Source organism: Bufo gargarizans, chromosome 8 (genome assembly GCF_014858855.1).
Source record: "Bufo gargarizans isolate SCDJY-AF-19 chromosome 8, ASM1485885v1, whole genome shotgun sequence".
Taxonomy (NCBI): domain Eukaryota; kingdom Metazoa; phylum Chordata; class Amphibia; order Anura; family Bufonidae; genus Bufo; species Bufo gargarizans.
In genome coordinates, this window is record NC_058087.1 from 138,269,657 (window position 1) to 138,289,180 (window position 19,524).

At 43.3% G+C, this 19,524-nt stretch overlaps 1 protein-coding gene across 2 annotated transcripts in view; it reads left to right on the forward strand.

The window, feature by feature from the left end:
• The window catches only part of VPS35L (VPS35 endosomal protein sorting factor like), a 72,236-nt gene that overhangs the window by 15,718 nt on the left and 36,994 nt on the right, over window positions 1–19,524 (forward strand). For both annotated transcript variants that reach the window (XM_044303815.1, XM_044303814.1), the window contains exons 10-20: window positions 73–169; window positions 3,361–3,408; window positions 5,499–5,592; window positions 5,679–5,756; window positions 6,253–6,375; window positions 7,272–7,318; window positions 8,580–8,691; window positions 11,666–11,782; window positions 14,459–14,512; window positions 14,826–14,906; window positions 19,458–19,520. In XM_044303815.1, coding sequence (XP_044159750.1) covers window positions 73–169; window positions 3,361–3,408; window positions 5,499–5,592; window positions 5,679–5,756; window positions 6,253–6,375; window positions 7,272–7,318; window positions 8,580–8,691; window positions 11,666–11,782; window positions 14,459–14,512; window positions 14,826–14,906; window positions 19,458–19,520 — 914 coding nt within the window. The remainder of the gene's footprint in view (window positions 1–72; window positions 170–3,360; window positions 3,409–5,498; window positions 5,593–5,678; window positions 5,757–6,252; window positions 6,376–7,271; window positions 7,319–8,579; window positions 8,692–11,665; window positions 11,783–14,458; window positions 14,513–14,825; window positions 14,907–19,457; window positions 19,521–19,524) is intronic.

Sequence of the window (19,524 nt, forward strand, 5' to 3'; positions counted from 1 at the left end):
TTATTAATTAATTAATTGATTAATTTATTTATTTTTACTTGTTATTTATTCCTCTTTAAAACAAATTTGCAGCCCATTTTACCCCGGATGATGTGAACGATACAGCCAAGGAGACTTGTTTGAATTGGTTTTTCAAGATTGCGTCCATTCGGGAACTTGTTCCTAGATTGTATCCTTTATTAGACAAAGATTATACGGTATGTTGTGCGGTGCTTTACAACATTAATCGAGATGCTGCAGATCACAGTACAGTTCTGCAATGATATGTCTGAGGCCGCTTATGTTCCCTGGTTCCAGTAGATTGCATTAGCCATGTGCACCACTTTTGGGTTAAGGCACCATAGTGTCACAGGGTTTGTCTGCAAATTGCATTAAAAGCATTAGGGCTCAGTCAGATGACGGTATGAATGGGTCCGCATCCATTCCGCAATTTTGCAGAGCGGGTGCGGACCCATTCATTTCAATGGGGCTGCAAAAGATGCGGACAGCACTCCGTGTGCCGTTCCGCGGGCCCGCAAAAAAGAGAGAAATGACTATTCTTGTCAGCGGCCCAGAATAGGACATGGAAAAAGGAGATCCGCTCACCTCTGTTCTCTCAGGATAGGTGTTCCAAACCAAAAATTAAGTCACCCCTCAAAATTGGATATAAATGGTAGAAAAGTGTGGGATGGGCACTCGTATATGAAAATATAGGACACTGTATTCATAAAATGTAATACAATAAAATTACAATATAATAAAACTATCTATCAAAACACAATATACTTAATTCTCACTGTTGGAGAAGATGTGTTTTGTAAAAAAAAAAACATTTGGGCAGAGGCTGGTAGCTCCAAATTCTCTCTCTGATGTTCCCAAACGTGGGCCTGATAGGTCCTGGGTGTTGGATGCGTACTATTGATTTCGGAGAAAAAAATGGCGCAAACAGCCTCCGCTTACTTGGGTGATTTTTTTTTTTCTCCTACAGACTTCATAAAATAATGACATACACCAAATCTATAAGAAACACACCAATTATAAAAATAATGACACAAATCGGTCCTGTGTTTGATAAAAAATCGCACCGTTATGCTGATAAGTCACTGGACTTCAATGCTGTCCTATGTCGGTGCAAAGTATATCCAGGGATAGGTATTCAAAGATCGCTCCACATATTCGATACTTTTTAAGCACTTAATACTTTTTGTGAGCTGTATCTATTTCTTATTAAACCAGCTATATGCTGTTGCAATTTGTTGAAATTTAATTGCTGACGGAAAAAAGTCTTTAGTGAATAGCTGGAACAGTTCGTTCACTTTACCTACTAGTGTCTCAATGCAACGCCTCCTAGTATTTTACCCACTCGTGTGGGCTTCCCTTCGCCTGCGTCGCTGGTCTGGTGGGGACTTGTTAGTGAGTCTTTGCTCCGTTCTGTGAGCCGGCGTCCCGGCTATGGAGCTGCTCGCGTCCCACGTGTCTCTCACAGGTGATCTTGAATCTTAGTCCAATGTGAGGATCACGGACCTTTACTCACAGGCGCTGGTAGATGACGTAATGAGATGTTCTATTGCCCGGAGCAGGTGTGGACCCATTCATTTCAATGGGGCTGCAAAAGATGCGGACAGCACACCGTGTGCCGTTCCGCGGGCCCGCAAAAAAGCTAGAAATGACTATTCTTGTCAGCGGACCACAATAGGACATGCTCTATCATAGTGCCGGCCATGTGCAGTCTGCAAATTGCAGAACGTATGTGGGACGGTATCCCTGTTTTGCGGATCCGTAATTTGCGGACCGCAAAACACTACAGCCGTCGGAATGAGCCCTTACTGTGAGCGACCTCACAGTGTTTTTTGATGATGGAAACATTTGTCGGTGACTACTAATGATTGCATGAAGCTCGAACCCTTAGCAGAATTTTTGGTGACTGTCTTGCAGCTTTTCTCCCTGTAGGGAAGCAGTGAGGTCACGTGGCAGCTTTTGTAATGCTGCAATTTTTATTTCAGAAGCTTACAGAACCGCTTTTTGATTTTTGGTTAAGGGTTCCTTTAAACCATCCCAATTATTAATATTTATTATTATTATTATATAACTATATAACTATATATATATATATATATATATATACAGTATATAATATTATTATCATTTATTATTTTTTTTATTTTTTTTTTTTAAACCATGTAGTAAGTCACAATCTTGTCTAGAATATTTGGTGTTTAGTGCAGTTGTCATTTTCGCCAAATGTACCTCCAATCCAGATTTAAGATTTATCTTCTTTTTTTTTTTTTTTAAAGGAGTTTTCCCCTAAAGAATATTAGTTAAATCCAGACTATAGCTATAAACCTTTTTGTATTTACACATATTTAATAAAATGCTGATATGCCCAGATATTCCAGGAATAATGTTAGTATAGCCCCACCTGCTGTATCTGTTGAGCAGCCTTTCTGTGTCCACCTCACTAAATGTGCTGAGGTGGACACACATGCTCAGTCTTGCTTTTTTCTGCTGGTGGTGGGGGTTGGTGGAGGGAACCCTGGTGTGGAGAGTGGACTGCTTCTGGAGCTGCAGCGTCTTCTCTGCAAGTCAGAGGAAATGCTGAACAAGTGATAAAGTGAGAATGGTCATTACTCTCCCCTGAGAAGCGGAGAAGATGCTGCATCTTCAGAAGCGCTCAGCTCACCACCCAAGGGATCCATAGCAATGAGCAGAAAGAAGACCATTTACTGAGGTGAACACAGAAACAGCTGGTGGCGTTGACTTTATTCCTGGAATATCTGGAAAATATTTTGCATTGTTGGCTGGATTTAACTATAAGCAATATTTTTTGTGGGATAACCACTATACCGTTTCAGTAGCACTTAAAGGAGTTGTCTGAGATAATGAAAAATCTTGAACAAGTCCTACAATTGCTTAAAGTAAAAAATGTTGTACTCGCCCCTTTCTCTGGTCCGTTCCTGCTGCCGCTGCTTGTTTTACGGCACTCGACATCTGCAGCCAATCACTGTCCTCAATGGTCTACCACTCAGGACAATGATTGGCTGCAGCAGTCATGTTCCATGCATCTGCAAGTTACCGACGCTGTGACATGCATGCTGAGGTGCAGGTATATAGCGCATCATTGCTGCGGCCAGACACTGACCTCAGAGAGACTGACTGGCGGCACGTCACTTCTGCTGCTTGTAAACAAGCAGGGACAGCAGGGTTGACCTCGCGCTGGAGAAAGGGGCGAGTATAACTTTTTTTTTATTGTAAGCCATTTTAGGGCTTGTCTGAGATTTATTAATTACCGTGGACAACCCCTTTAATAGTCTTAATGATTACAATAATTGTATGTGCCCTATTCATTCTGTGTACAGTATCCTTAACCTTCCTCTTATCCAGCTATGTCGAGGCGGCCATCCTAAAGTGTAACAAATTTCTCTCAAAAACGTAAGTTTTACTTGTTTATCATGATGGAGTTCAGGATTTTCCTGCACACAATTTATGTCCTAAAATTTGTGAGGATCATCGGTGTGGTGCTGACTACTGGGACACCCATAGATCCCACCGCTATTGTCATCCATGTACTGTGTCTGGTAATAGAATCCAACCCTAGTCAAGTGAAGGACCCACAAGGATCATACTGTAATGTCACCTATGATGAGGCAGAGGTACTTTAAATTAGCTTCTGCCAAGAGTTCTGCTCTTGGGGGGTGCTATAAGTGGTTTCTGCCTTGTTTGTGGCTTTCCTTTAAATGTCATTGGTACAAGCTCTTTGGAGATTTGTATTCAGAGTGCCATGCAGCAGTTGTGCTTATCCCTCGCTCGTTAAGTTCCATAGACCAGGGTAAGCAGTCTTAAAGGGAACCTGTCACCGGGATTTTGTGTATAGAGCTGAGGACACGGGTCGCTAGATGGCCGCTAGCACATCTGCAATACCCAGTCCCCATAGCTCTGTGTGCTTTTATTGTGTAAAAAACCCGATTTGATACATATGCAAATTAACATAAGAGTCATATCTTACTTGTGTGACCAGAGAAGAGTCATATTTTCAAGCTCTGACTCATCTCAGGTTAATTTGCATATGTATCAAATTGTTTTTTTGACACAATAAAAGCACACAGAGCTATGGGGACTGGGTATTGTGGATGTGCTAGCGGCCATCTAGCAGCCCATGTCCTCAGCTCTATACACAAAATCCCGGTGACAGGTTCCCTTTAAAGGGGTGGTGATCTACTTTTGTAACTTGGAAGGGTCTTGGAATCTTCTTGGTACTAAGTGACAGGACCATGCCGGAGATGTTGTGTAAGTTATGGGGGTCATTGCTAGGTTGTTAAGACACATAATGTGAATTCGGTGCTACAGAACATACAGAGGAATACAGCGTTTTATAAAGTGACTCACAGGTTATGTATTTTCTTTCCTTTTCTTCTCTACTTGGCCCAGACCAACATGAACGCCCATGCCAGCCCCAACTTGTCTCTGCGTAGTTTACTGTCCCGACATCTTAGGCTCCTCACTTTTCCACCATCTTCCCCAACTTCTCAACACAAACTCTCTTCATCTTGGTGCCCCAACTGTATGATCCTCCTTCGACTTCTAAAACTGTTCTTACTGCGATGATCAGTGCTGTACTGCAGAAATATTACTGCCTTAATTGTAGTCCCCCACAAAAATAATATTGCCATACAGCTGCTTCCCCAAAAATAATAGTGCCTCTGAAATAATTATGAGTAGACCGTGCCCCAACATTATTCCCCAGTGGCGAGGACGGCGTAAAGATGCCCAAATGACAAAATTGCAAAAAGACGCCTTGTGACTTTTTTTTATGCCACACTAGCATTAGTAAATGACCCCCAGCATAGCTTCCTACACAGCAGCTACCCAAAACAGCCGATTACTGGGGGTGCTGTGTGTCGGACCCTCAGTGATCTGATGTTAATGACCTATTCTGAAGATGGATCTTCAATAACTGTAGCATGGACAATGCCTTTAATCACTGCTTCAGATTGCGCCCCAGAAAATAGTTGCATTCAGTTAGTGCCACACAGTTCCCCCAACAATAAAATTGCCAATCGCATTGTGCCACACAGTACCGGCGAAAAGTAATTGTGCTCAGCATATATTGCCTCCATCACTAACAGTGCCCACAAAATAAATGTACCAATCAGTGTCCATATAGCGTTGTGCCAACCAGAGTGCTCTGAACAGTCGTAGTGCCAACAGAATAACGGTGCCATGCATAGCGCTTCATTATTACCTACAACAGTAATAGTGCCCCCAAGCAGAGCGGCCTAACCCAGTGTACCAGGATAGCGCAGGTCCTGGCATAACGCGGTCTATGAAGGTGAATGGCGAGACGTAGAGCTGTTTGCGTCAGAGCTGTGAAGTTGTTTGAGCTTCCCATGTGGAACCCATCGACTATCCACCTGCCGCAGTTGACAGGCTGACCCCGGTGTCAGGGGTAACGTAGATGGGCACAAGTCTGCAGAGCAGTGATGGCACAGACATTATAATTTTGGGATGTGTCTCTATTCTAGTGGGATACCAGAGTCTCTTCCCCGACTGACATCCATGATAAAAGGCATTGGAGATCCTCTTGTGTCTGTGTACGCCCGAGCTTACCTCTGCAGGGTAAGGACCGCTCTCATTTCTAGTAATACGTCCATTCTTCACTTATTGCAGACACGTGGCAGACTCCATGTTTTCATGTGTTACAGGTCGGGATGGAAGTAGCTCCTCACATCAAGGAGAATCTCAACCAGAACTTTTTTGATTTCCTGCTCACCTTTAAGCAAGTAAGAAATACCGCCTTATAGTCGTCATGTCAAGTCTAAGAATTAATAGCCATTTTACATACTTTCTCCCATGGAGCATTACCCCAAAATAAGCCTCCGTGTATCGCTGGGTCTCTTCAGTGAGAGACGGCACTCCCTTGAGCTACATCTAAGGCAGGGGTAGGCCACCTCCAGCTGTTGTGAAACTACAACTCCCAGCATTCATACTTGCTCTGCTCTTCTCAGAACTGTCATAGAAATGAATGGAACATTCTGGGAATTGTAGTTTCACAACAGCTGGAGTGCCGGAGGTTGCTCACCCCCTGATCTAAGGTCTTTAGCTCATCTATCTAACCAGCACCCTGCTCTGTGCTGATGAGGGGCAAGAATCCCGAAACAGAGGCGTCTACAGATGGGTGTATCTGGTTGGGCTGTTATGATCGAATATGCATACAGAGAAATCTAGTTTGTCACCACATAGTCATAGCTTAGTCTGATAATGTGCTCCTCTGTTCAGATTCACAGCGACACAGTGCAGAACCAGCTGGCGGTACAAGCTGTGGAGATTCCCATTTACCTCACCCTGTATTCTCCTGCCATAGACTGGATGCTGCGCTGCATTGCCTATCGGGCCCCAGATGTAAGTGTCAGATGTTGAACTGGAAGAACGTTATCAATTCTTCCAAAGTCATCTCATCCAGCTAACCAGTGCCCTTTTGTGTACTCATGAGGGGCAACAACCCCGGGACCGGTCTACAGATGGGTCTCTGGTTTGGCTGATATGAGCTAATTTGTTCTAGGAGGTGGAACATGGTGATCTTTTTTATCTGTCCATCTCATATCTGTCCATCTCATATCTGTCCATCTCATATCTGTCCATCTCATATCTGTCCATCTCATATCTGTCCATCTCATATCTGTCCATCTCATATCTGTCCATCTCATATCTGTCCATCTCATATCTGTCCATCTCATATCTGTCCATCTCATATCTGTCCATCTCATATCTGTCCATCTCATATCTGTCCATCTGTCCATCTCATATCACAATCCTTTAAGGAGGTTTTCTGAGACTTTTTAGCTGATGACCTAACCTCTGCATAGGTACTCATTATCTGACCGGTGGGGGTGCTCCGCTCCTGTAAGCGCTGCGGCCTTCTTGCAGCTGACCAAGCACAGCGCCGTACATTGTATAGCATCTGCGCCTAGGCCAGCCATATGACTGATGAACATGAAGTCGCTGGCCGAGGGGAAAGCTGCGAGAAGGCCCCAGCGTTCACAGGAGCAGCGATGCCTTTTTAAATAGCTAATCGGCGGGCAGGGTCATGGGTGTCGGATCAGATAAAAACTCTCAAAAAACTGCCTTAAACTATCCTTATACATGTATCAGGATAATATCAGATTTTCCTCATTTGTGGTGCTGATAGCTGCTGTACACTAAATAAAATATAATCCTATTGCTGTAAAATAATTCCATACATGCGCTGTACACACGCCTTGGAGCGCTGATTAATATCCTTGTCAATCACTTGACAGTCTCTACTGACTGAAATGATGGGGCGCTGCAAGAAACTGGGAAACAAGTAAGTGATAATGTACAATTGTTATTTGGGAAATGGACTGTTTGAAGTCAATGGGGAAGCATTCTTGATGCCCCAAATCGGGCTTGCCGTGCCACCATCCTGCTTTCCCACTCTTGATGGACGTCTATGAGCTTGGGTACGTCAGACATGATTGCCCATCATATAACCGTTCTGGAGTATCTTTTTTTAGAACTGTGTTGTGCTGTTCCTCTGTTATTACTCCTGATATATATTGATAAATGGCTGTTACCAGACTGACACTGCTTAATTAGGCTGACTGCACCAGACTGTGTAGGAACAGGGTCCTTTGACAATGGGAATGATAACGCCCAGTTGTCAAATTTTTTTAAATACATTTTTTAGGAGTAATAACAGAGGAATGGTGCGGTGTAGAGCTCTAAGAATAGATGCTCCAGAATTCTCATTTCACTAGGAATACAAGTATTGGTTAAAACAGACGTGTCAGGAGAGGAGACAGGTCCTTTTTAAAATCCCGTTCTCTTCTGCATTTACCACTTGGTGACTAGTGACAAGTATGGCCGTCATGAGCGGTGGGCAGGAAAGCAGGGCAATGATCCAATGTACTGCTGAAGCCCTGCTCAGTCCGTCTGTGACATGATCAAGGCTTATATATATAGTATAGGCAGCCGTGCGTCCATTGGAAGACCCCGAGGCTCTTGTTTATTCCATGTGTGCTTAATATGCCGCACTATGCAACATATTACAGGTAAAGGTATGTACTAGCAGTAGCCAAAATGGCAAAAAATGTGCAGTTTGGCTACCAGGAGCCCTGAAGGAATACAAGCAAAACTTCATACAACAACAAAAAAATGTAAAAAATAATGGGTTGTGAAAATATTAATGGGTTGTGTGCCCCCATTGTCTGATCCCGCACCTACGCCGAGAACGGAGCGGGGAAGTGGTGGCAGCACCACCAAGCGCTCTCCCCATGGTAGTGAATGGGAGCACACCGCGCTGGGGCGGCCACCGCTCCCATTCATTTCTATGGGGCCGACTGAAATGGTCGGGCTAATAGAAATGGATGGAGGGCGGCTGCGCAGGCGCAGTGAGCACTCCACAACTTTTGTAGGTCCGTTCTCAGTGTAGATGCGGGTCCCAGAAATGGGACCCGCACCTATCAGACAATAGTGAAAAAAAAATGGGAATGTTTCTCTGCAGAAGGTCAGCATCCAGTTATATTTAATTTCCCTTTGAATACATGTGGATCTGCAGCACATTTTCTCTTTCCTCTTCTCCTCAGCGCTCTGCTGCTAAATTCAGTGATGTCGGCTTTCAGAGCAGAGTTTATCGCTGCCAGATCAATGGACTTCATTGGAATGATTAAGGAATGCGACGAGGCCGGCTTCCCTAAGGTAGCTTTAATTATGACTGCAGATTTTTATATCAGCCAATTATTTAGCTGAATGACCTCAGACGGTTTCTGGAGCCAACGTTTTCCAGAGTCAAGAAGTTCCACACTCATCACTGACATCTTGCTTCAGTTTATATTCCCTAAATATATTACAGTACAGCCCAAGAATACTTGTGTTTAAGCCAAGTTCATTTTTTGGAGGCCTTTTCAACTATTTTTATATTTTTTTTAGCTGGATGTAATCTGTGCTGAATCATTTTTTTATGTTCATTAATAGAACGCTATATAATAAAATTTGGACTGCCTGCTGTTACCACCAGGGGGCGCTCACGGCATACAAATTTATACAGCTCTTATTGAATGGCATGGTAAATCTGTATGCAGCATGATTCCCTACTGGTTGCTGCAGACAGACATAATTTTCAGAGGATTTGGGGCGATGTATCAGAAAGACAAATCATAGCTCCAACTCAGTTATATTAGGGTTATCACATCCCCCTTCCCCCTTTTATTTTTTCATATCTTAAACATATATGTTAAAATCAATAGTGTGTCTTCAAGTCAATTTTTCTACCAGAAATTTCGGGATTTCCAGGGGCCTCTTTCCCTCACTTCTGAACACTTGTGGGCGGTACTGTTCCTGTGCGCTCTCTTGACACGCAAGCAGCTCCATGATAACATCTCAGTACCGCCTACTGCTATGTGTGCACTCCCAAAGCTGCTATATAAGCTAGTACTAGCAGTATTTGGGGTACAGGGCGGTTCCAGGGCTACTGTGCACGCCTAGGAGCTGTCCAATTCACTTTTGCTACTGAGGAAAGAGATCTGGGCTGGGAGCTACTGCGCATGCTCAACCAATGCGTCTTTACGATAACCAGGTCAGCTACATAGAAAGCAATACAGACACATCTGATCAAGCTGGGAAACTGCTGTAGGACTGTGGGGGTGTCCGTCACCCATAGAAAGTAGTAATATAGGACATTGATATATCCTGAAATTCTGCCGAAGAACATTAAAGACTATAGACACCTTTAGGACAATTTTTGGTCAATTGGTCTTTATTAAAAATGTTCAGATGTTTATGAGATGCAAGGGTTACAAATCAGTCTGTTTTCTTTAAATCTCATCATCTGACCGCTCATGTTCTAATCTCCTGACCTCATAAACACTTATTTAAGCCATATTCTTATTAGCTTGATAAGAGTTGAGCTATAATGACTGTTTATGTGGTCAGGAGATCAGGGATAAGACTAACACATGAGCAGTCTTGCAAACAGACTGATTTTTAACCATTGTACCTCAGAAACAACTGAACATTTTTAACAAAGACCATTGAAAAGATGAGTAAAATGCTATAAAAAAAAAATGCTCCCGAAGCTGAACATAGCCTTAAAGGTCCCTGCAAACATTTATAGCATTACAGAGGGCAAGTTTAAATAGGATAATTGAAATGGGAATACAGAGCCCCTTTAAGAAATCTACCGATCAGCACAGGTGAGGATTCACATTGAAGCCGTCCTGTCAGGTGGTAGGGGAAGAGAAGCAGGACTCTGGGATGTATAGGCTTATTTTATTTGGAGCAGGATTTCTGGGTAAATTCTGACAGGACTCCTAGTGGAACAGTGGGAGTCCTGATTACCCCGCCCACCCAGGATGATTGACAGTCTTCTCTGTACACATGATACAGGAAGAGGAGTCAATCATCATGTGTGGGCGGGGTAATCAGGACTCCTACTGTCTCTCCCAGGAGTCCTGTTAGGATTTACTCTTCTTTTTACTCTAAAATCTTGCTTTTGTATAAACCTATATATCCCAGAGCACAGCTTCTGTCCCTCTTTCATATCCTGCTCTCAGATAGGATAGCAGAAATGGCCAGACTAGATCTCTATAGGATAGCAGAACTCGCCAGACTATATCTCTATAGGATAGCAGAACTCGCCAGACTATATCTCTATAGGATAGCAGAACTCGCCAGACTAGATCTCTATAGGATAGCAGAACTCGCCAGACTATATCTCTATAGGATAGCAGAACTCGCCAGACTAGATCTCTATAGGATAGCAGAACTCGCCAGACTAGATCTCTATAGGATAGCAGAACTCGCCAGACTAGATCTCTATAGGATAGCAGAACTCGCCAGACTAGATCTCTATAGGATAGCAGAACTCGCCAGACTAGATCTCTATAGGATAGCAGAACTCGCCAGACTAGATCTCTATAGGATAGCAGAACTCGCCAGACTAGATCTCTATAGGATAGCAGAACTCGCCAGACTAGATCTCTATAGGATAGCAGAACTCGCCAGACTAGATCTCTATAGGATAGCAGAACTCGCCAGACTAGATCTCTATAGGATAGCAGAACTCGCCAGACTAGATCTCTATAGGATAGCAGAACTCGCCAGACTAGATCTCTATAGGATAGCAGAACTCGCCAGACTAGATCTCTATAGGATAGCAGAACTCGCCAGACTAGATCTCTATAGGATAGCAGAACTCGCCAGACTAGATCTCTATAGGATAGCAGAACTCGCCAGACTAGATCTCTATAGGATAGCAGAACTCGCCAGACTAGATCTCTATAGGATAGCAGAACTCGCCAGACTAGATCTCTGTAGGATAGCAGAACTCGCCAGACTAGATCTCTGTAGGATAGCAGAAATCGGCACACTTCTGCTATGCCATGATCAGACATGTCCACATACAGCTCATTTTTTGACAGTAGATGAGATACTGATTAAATTTGCCATTTTTGAAAACGATATGTGGGTCCCATTTATAGGCAGTCGGGTAAACCTTGTACAGATGATAATTTTTAATCGGAGCAATTCTTCATTATGACATTTTAAGGGCGTTTCACGCTAGAGGCATATGAAATATTAGGAAATGTTGTGCCTTTGAACTGTTTCTGATTCATGGGTCTCTATGGACCTAATCCTGGATTAAAAAGTAATGAGCACTGCTTCTATTTTCCAGCATCTACTTTTCCGCTCTTTGGGACTGAGCTTGGCTTTAGCTGACCCTCCCGAGATTGACAGACTCCAGATTTTAAATGAAGCATGGAAAGTGATCACTAAGTTGAAAATCCCCCAGGTATTACGTTTCAGCACTGCAGAATCAATGGGTTTGAGTCTTCTGGCCAGCCTGCTCCATGCACACAGCTCATTATTCCTCTAGCTCATGAGCAGTCCTCATACCCTGGACTATGGGGGGCATTCGAAAGCCAGATCTATTCTTAGATGGTAACAAACCTAGAATTTAAAGAGGACCTGTCCCCTCTCCTGACGTGTCTGTGTTAGTAACTACTTGCATTCTCCATCTAATAACCATTCTGGAGCATCTATTCTTAGGACTCTATATTGTGCCATTTATTTATTAATCCCACTAGAAATTATGAATGAATTACTAGTAGTTTGCATTAAAGGTCCAGATGAGTGTTACTGGTTTGGGGGGGGGGGGGGGGGTGCTGGTGCCCCTGCCCCTGCACAGTCTGACATTATCCAATCAGTGCTGCCAGTATCAGACTGTGCAGGACCTTCATTGCAAGCTGCTAGTTATTCATTCATAACTTTAAGCAGGAATAATAAAGCAATGGCACATTATAGAGTCATAAGAATAGATGCTCTAGAATTTTCTTTGGTGGAGAATGCAAGGAGTAGTTGGCTCCTGGTTGGCTTCTCTGTATTTTAACCCACTTGCTACCACATTTATGGCGCTGGAGCGATGGGCAAACATGGCGCCCACTCGTGTGTGCAGCGAGCGTCATGGCCGGCAGGTCTCCGCTGTTTCAATGCTGATCGCGATCATTAAAGCCTTTAGATGCCGAGATCAAGTGAGATCCAGCACCTAAAGGGTCGGGCTTCTTACTGGCATACAGTGAGGCCAATGAGGATGCTGGTAATTGGCTTCAATGCGCTGGTTCTCGCTGAAGAGACCCAGGATATTGAAGCTGCAATTCTTATTTTGGCCAGCAGGTGGCAGGCCGACATAAGAAATGAGCAATTCTGAACAATTACCGTAATGGATCTAAAAAATCCATGATTGTTCAGAATGAAAAAAATAATTTGATTTTGTAGGCTCAAATACGAGTTTCAAAATCATAAAAAAATAACTGTTAAATATATAAAAAATAAAAAAAAGTTAAAATCTAATCACCCCCCTTTCCATAGAATAAGGGCTCTTTCACACTTGCGTTGTCCGGATCCGGCATAGAGTTCCGTCGTCGGGGCTCTATGCCGGAAGAATCCTGATCAGGATTATCCTAATGCATTCTGAATGGAGAGAAATCCGTTCAGGATGCATCAGGATGTCTTCAGTTCCGGAACGGAACGTTTTTTGGCCGGAGAAAATACCGCAGCATGCTGCGCTTTTTGCTCCGGCCAAAAATCCTGAACACTTGCCGCAAGGCCGGATCCGGAATTAATGCCCATTGAAAGGCATTGATCTGGATCCGGCCTTAAGCTAAACGTCGTTTCGGCGCATTGCCGGATCCGACGTTTAGCTTTTTCTGAATAGCGTCCTTGCAGCCATGGTAACCAAAGTCCTGGCAGCCAAGGTAATGTGTAGCAGGGAGCGGGGGAGCAGCATACTTACCATCCGTGCGGCTCCAGAGTGACGTCAGGGCGCCCCAAGCGCATGGATCACGTGATCACATGGAACACGTCATCCATGCGCACGGGGCGCTCTGACGTAATTCTGGAGCACCCCGGGAGCCGCGCGGACTGTAAGTATACTGCTCCCCCGCTCCCCGCTCCTACTATGGCAACCAGGACTTTAATAGCGTCCTGGGTGCCATAGTAACACTGAACGCATTTTGAAGACTGATCCGTCTTCAAATGCTTTCAGTACACTTGCGTTTTTCCGGATCCGGCGTGTAATTCCGGCAAGTGAAGTACACGCCGGATCCGGACAACGCAAGTGTGAAAGGGCCCTAAAAAAGAAATACATAAATAACAAAAAATATAAACATCATGGGTATCATGACCGAAAATGCCCATACTATCAAAATATTTTTTCCAATACAGCGAATGGCATAACGGAAAAAAGGGTCAAAATGGCCAATTTGCCATATATATTTTTTTCCATCGCTTCTCTTACCCAAATATATTTTTTTTAAATAAAATGTGATCAAAAAGTCACAGTCACTGCTCGGTAGATATAACTATAAAAAAAGGGATGGGGGTCAGAATATGGTGATGTAAAAAAAAAAAAAAAAATTTCTCAAAGTTTAAATGTATTTTTACACTATTTTGACATAAAAACCTATACATATGTGGTATCGTTGTAATTGTACTGACCCAGAGAATGAAGGGCACAGGTCAGTTTTGCCGCAAACGGAATGCCGTGGGAACAAAACCCATAAAACGGTGGAGGAATTGCATTATTTTTTTTCCAATTCCACCCCATTTGGAATTTTTTTTACCCCTTGCCACTACATTGTATGCTATATTAAATGGTGGCATTAGAAAGTACAACTTGTCCCACAAAAAAATAAGCCCTCACACAGCTATGTGAATGGAAAAGTAAAAAGTTATGGCTCAAGAAAGATAGGGAAGAAAAATGAAAACACAAAAACACTTCCGGTATCCTAAGGGTTAAATGGACAGGGTTCTATAGGAAAGCCCTCTTTGTTGATTGTACAAGCCTGATGTAGCTGGGTCTAGCCGTGTTGACTGATTTTGAAAGCCCTTCTGGGCACTCACCGCTATACAGATGTGGATTTTGCTTTAGGTGTTCCATATGATGCACATGTCGGTTGTTTATTTACAGGATTATATTAACTGCGCAGAAGTGTGGGTTGAATACACTTGCAGACATTTCACGGTGAGTGGTTGATTAGGAGTTCTACATTAGGTCCTTATCAAAGTTCATCAGAAAGAGTTTTGAATTAAACTTGGAAAGTATGGTTTATGTACCCTGGTGCGATTCCTGACTCGCTGCCTGCTCCGCTGAGTGGTTTTGGCAATCCCTCCATTATGGGGAGGGGGGGACTAAAATTAGTTGGACCTCCACTGGTCAGACTTTTATGACCTATGTTATTAATATGGGAACATGGGATACCCTTGTCATATTTTGGGCACTTGACAGAACAGCTACCATTATGACGGTGATGCTTTTTTATCTTATGCTTTTGCAGAAGAGAGAAGTGAACACTATTCTGGCCGATGTTATTAAGCACATGACCCCGGATCGGGCATTTGAAGAAGCCTATCCACAGGTAATTTTTGGAATTGGGGTAATCAAATAAAAAAATTTGGGGACAGCTCTTAAAAAATATATATTATCATGCTCTGAATTATATCTGTGCTCCTATGGACAGCCGAAAAGGAGGGAATCTCCAGCTTTCTAGAGTTTGAAATATCTGTCTCTGCCACATATCAGCTGTTAGCAGTACTGATGGTCAACATTTGTGTGGCACAAAGTCACGTGGGTTCTATGGCACGCTGTCCTGCCAGAGCCACTTCCATTCTGGCAGAGTCAAGCTATTCATCTGAATGGCCGCTGTAACATAGTAACATAGTACATAAGGCCAAAAAAAGACATTTGTCCATCCAGTTCGGCCTGTTATCCTGCAAGTTGATCCAGAGAAAGGCAAAAAACCCTGTTGGGTAGAAGCCAATTTTCCCCACTTAAGGCGAAAAAAATTCTTCCAGACTCCAATCAGGCAATCAGAATAACTCCCTGGATCAACGACCGCTCTCTAGTAGCTATAGCCTGTAATATTATTACGCTCCAGAAATACGTCCAGGCCCCTCTTGAATTCCTTTATTGTACTCACCATCACCACCTCCTCAGGCAGAGAGTTCCATAGTCTCACTGCTCTTACCGTAAAGAATCCTCTTCTATGTTTGTGTACAAACCTTCTTTCCTCCAGACGCAGAGGATGTCCCCTCGTCACAGTCACCGTCCTGGGAATGAATAGATGATGGGAGGGATCTCTGTACTGACCCCTGATATATTTATACATAGTAATTAGATCTCCCTTCAGTCGTCTTTTTTCTAAAGTGAATAACCCTAATTTTGATAATCTTTCAGGGTACTGTAGTTCCCTCATTCCAGTTATTACTTTAGTTGCCCTCCTCTGAACCCTCTCCAGCTCTGCTATGTCTGCCTTGTTCACAGAAGCCCAGAACTGTACACAGTACTCCATGTGTGGTCTGACCTAGTGATTTGTAAAGTGGTAGGACTATGTTCTCATCATGGGCATGTATGCCCCTTCTGATGAAACCCATTATCTTATTGGCCGTGGCAGCAGCTGCCTGACACTGGTTTCTGCAGCTTAGTTTGCTGTTCACCAAAATTCTTAGGTCCTTTTCCATGTCAGTGTTACCGAGTGTTTTACCATTTAGTATGTACTGGTGACTTGCATTATTCCTTCCCATGTGCATAACTTTACATTTGTCAGTGTTAAACCTTATCTGCCCAAGCCTCCAGTCTATCAAGATCCCTCTGTAGCAGTATACTGTCCTCTTCAGTGCTAATTACTTTACACAGTTTAGTGTCATCTGCAAAAATTGATATTTTACTGTGCAAGCCTTCTACAAGATCATTAATACATATATTGAAGAGAATAGGGCCCAATACTGACCCCTGAAGTACCCCACTAGTGACAGCGACCCAATCTGAGTGTGTACCGTTAATAACCACCCTCTGTTGTCTATCACTCAGCCAGTTACTTACCCACATACAGATGTTTTCTCCCAGTCCGAGCATTCTCATTTTATATACTAACCTTTTATGCGGTACAGTGTCAAATGCTTTGGAGAAGTCCAGATACACGACAGCCATTGATTCGCCGCTGTCAAGTCTAGAACTTACCTCCTCATAGAAACTGATTAAATTAGTTTGACGTGACCGATCCCTCATGAAGCCATGCTGATATGACGTTATTTTCATTGAGGTCCTCCAAGATAGCATCTCCTAGAAAACCTTCAAACAGTTTACCCACAACAGATTTTAAACTTACCGGCCTATAGTTTCCAGGCTCTGTTTTTGGACCCTTTTTGAATATTGGCACCACATTTGCTATACGCGAATCCTGTGGAACACTCCCTGTCAGTATAGAGTCTGTAAATATCAGAAATAAGGGTCTGGCTATGACCTTACTTAATTCTCTTAGGATACGGGGGTGTATGCCATCTGGTCCTGGCGATTTTGTATATTTTACTTTTACATTCTGCATTTCATCTGACAGTTTATTTTCCTCAGTGAATACAGTGGAGAAAAAAATATTTAATAGCTTTGCTTTCTCCTCATCGCTCTCTGCAACTCCCCCTCATTACTCTGTAGAGGGCAGACACCTTCAGATTTATACTTTTTTCCATTTATATAATTGAAGAACATTTTAGGGTTAGTTTTGTTCTCTTTGGCAATTAATCTCTCGGTCTCTAGTTTGGCTGCTTTTATTTGTTTTTTTCCATATTTTATTTTTTCCATAGTTTTACAGTGCTTCCGTGCTACCTTCCTGTTTTAGTGATTTAAATGCTTTCTTTTTGTTATTTATTGCTTTCTTTACATTTCTATTTATTCACATTGGTTTTTTCTTGTTCCTTAACCTTTTATTCCCATAAGGTATGTACCTTTCACAATTAGATTTTAGGATGCTTTTAAAAATATCCCATTTTGTGGCTGTATTTTTATTTGTGAGGACTTTATCCCATTTAGTTAGGCCTATGGCCTCTTAGTTGGCTACATTTAGCTTTTTTGAAGTTTTTGGTATTTTTGTTCCTCCCTGAAGAAACACTTTTTTAAAATGACAATTGGAAGGTTATTACTTTTATGGTCACTATTTCCCAGGTGTCCCCCAACCTGCACGTCTGTTGTTCTGTCAGGTCTATTAGGTAATAAGTCCAGTATGGCCGTCCCTCTAGTCGGGTTCTGAACCAGTTGGGTAAGGTAATTGTGTTTGGTTATTGCCAAGAACCTGTTTCTCTTATGAGATCTACAGGTTTCTGTTTCCCAGTCTATATCTGGGTAGTTGAAGTCCCCCATAATAACCACCTCATTAGGACTTGCTGCCTCGTCTATCTCGTTTAGTAGCAGATTTTCTGTGGACTCTGGTATATTAGGTGGTTTATAGTAAACTCCTATTAGTAATTATTATTTTTGCCTCCATGTATCTCTACCCACAGTGACTCCACATGTTCATGTCCTTTACTTATATCTTCTCGGAGTGTGGGCTTTAGACAAGACTTTACATAAAGGCAGACCCCTCCCCCTCTCCGGTTTTGGCGATCCTTTCTAAACAGGCTGTAACCCTGTACATTAACTGCCCAGTCATAGCTATCATCCAGCCATGTCTCAGTTATTCCCACTATGTCATAGTCCTCCTCACACATCACTAATTCCAGTTCTCCAGTTTTATTAGTCAGGCTTCTGGCATTAGTATACATACATTTGAGAGGTTTATGTATATTTTTTACCCTACACCTTTCCTTCTGAACTGTTCTAGTCCCTCCTTCCATTCCCCCCCGTCCCAATACCTCGCTCCAGTCTCTATCTGCACTATCTTCCCCTCCTATAGTGTAATTACCCTTCCCTCCCCCCCCCCCCCCCCAGTCCCTAGTTTAAACACTCCTCCAACCTTCTAGCCATCTTCTTCCCAACACAGCTGCCCCTTCCCCATTGAGGTGCAGCCTATCTTTACGATAGAGCCTGTAGCCGACAGAGAAGTCAGCCCAAAAAGGTTGGTGCGTTTATTTAAGTTTCATTTAGCCTCTATTTTATTTTTATTTTTTTATGATTATGCTGGGATTCGAACTCACAGCCATCCACATTAAAGTCAAGAACCTTAACCACTGAGCTATAGAGCTGTGTAGTGCTTTATTTCCCCTCCAGTTGCCACTGTAGGGGAAATGCCTAGCTGGTTGAGGCTTCCTGTTGCATATTAAAGGGGTTGTCCGGGTTCAGAGCTGAACCCGGACATACCTCCATTTTCACCCAGGGAGCCCCCCTGACTTGAGCATCAGAGCAGTTCATGCTCCGATGCTCTCCTTTGCCCTGCGCTAAATCGCGCAGGCCAAAGGCATTTTCAGGAGTTCCGTTGACGAACCGGGCTCTCCATGGGGCTGCCAGGAAGCCCAGTGACTTGACCGGCACTGATGGGTGGGCATTAGCGCTGCCCTAGCCAGTAAAACGGCTAGGGCAGTGCTAAAGCATGCCCATCAGAGCCGGTGACGTCACCGAATACACTGTTGGGCGGAAGCTTCTGCCCAGCAGTGTGTTATTGAAAACAAAAGAGCCCGTGCCCTGCGTGATCTAGCGCAGGGCAAGGGAGAGCATCGGAGCATGAGATGCCTGGGTGAAAATAAGGGTAACCCCTTTAAGCTGTTGGCCGGTGTGCTGAGAGTGGGACCTGGAGCCCATTGTGTAAGGGGTTATCTGCTTTGGACACTCCCTTTATACAGAGTCCACAGTAAAGTCCTGATATGGTATGTCACTGCTGGGGCCGATATGATCTCCTGTAATCTGGTTGACCCTGGCAGTATGTGTTCAATTCTTCTGCAGCAACACCACAGGAGAAATGTAGAATTACACCGAAGTCCACTGAAATCAATGAGCTGTCCGGGCAAAGCATGGACATGTTGGGTCCTCCAGAGTAAAGGATGCTTTTTGCTCTGACTATTAGATGATGCTCTAGTACTCCCTTCTATCAATGTAGAATTTCCTATTTGGTTATTAAAAATGAGTCCCTGGCCGCTGCTTGTCGCTAGCGTTTTACCTTTGTCTTGTCTGTTAATTTGTCATTTTTGCTGAATTTGTCTTCCAGCTTCAGTCTATAATTACCAAAGTCATTGCGCATTTTCATGACTTCTCCGTCCTCTTTTCTGTGGTAA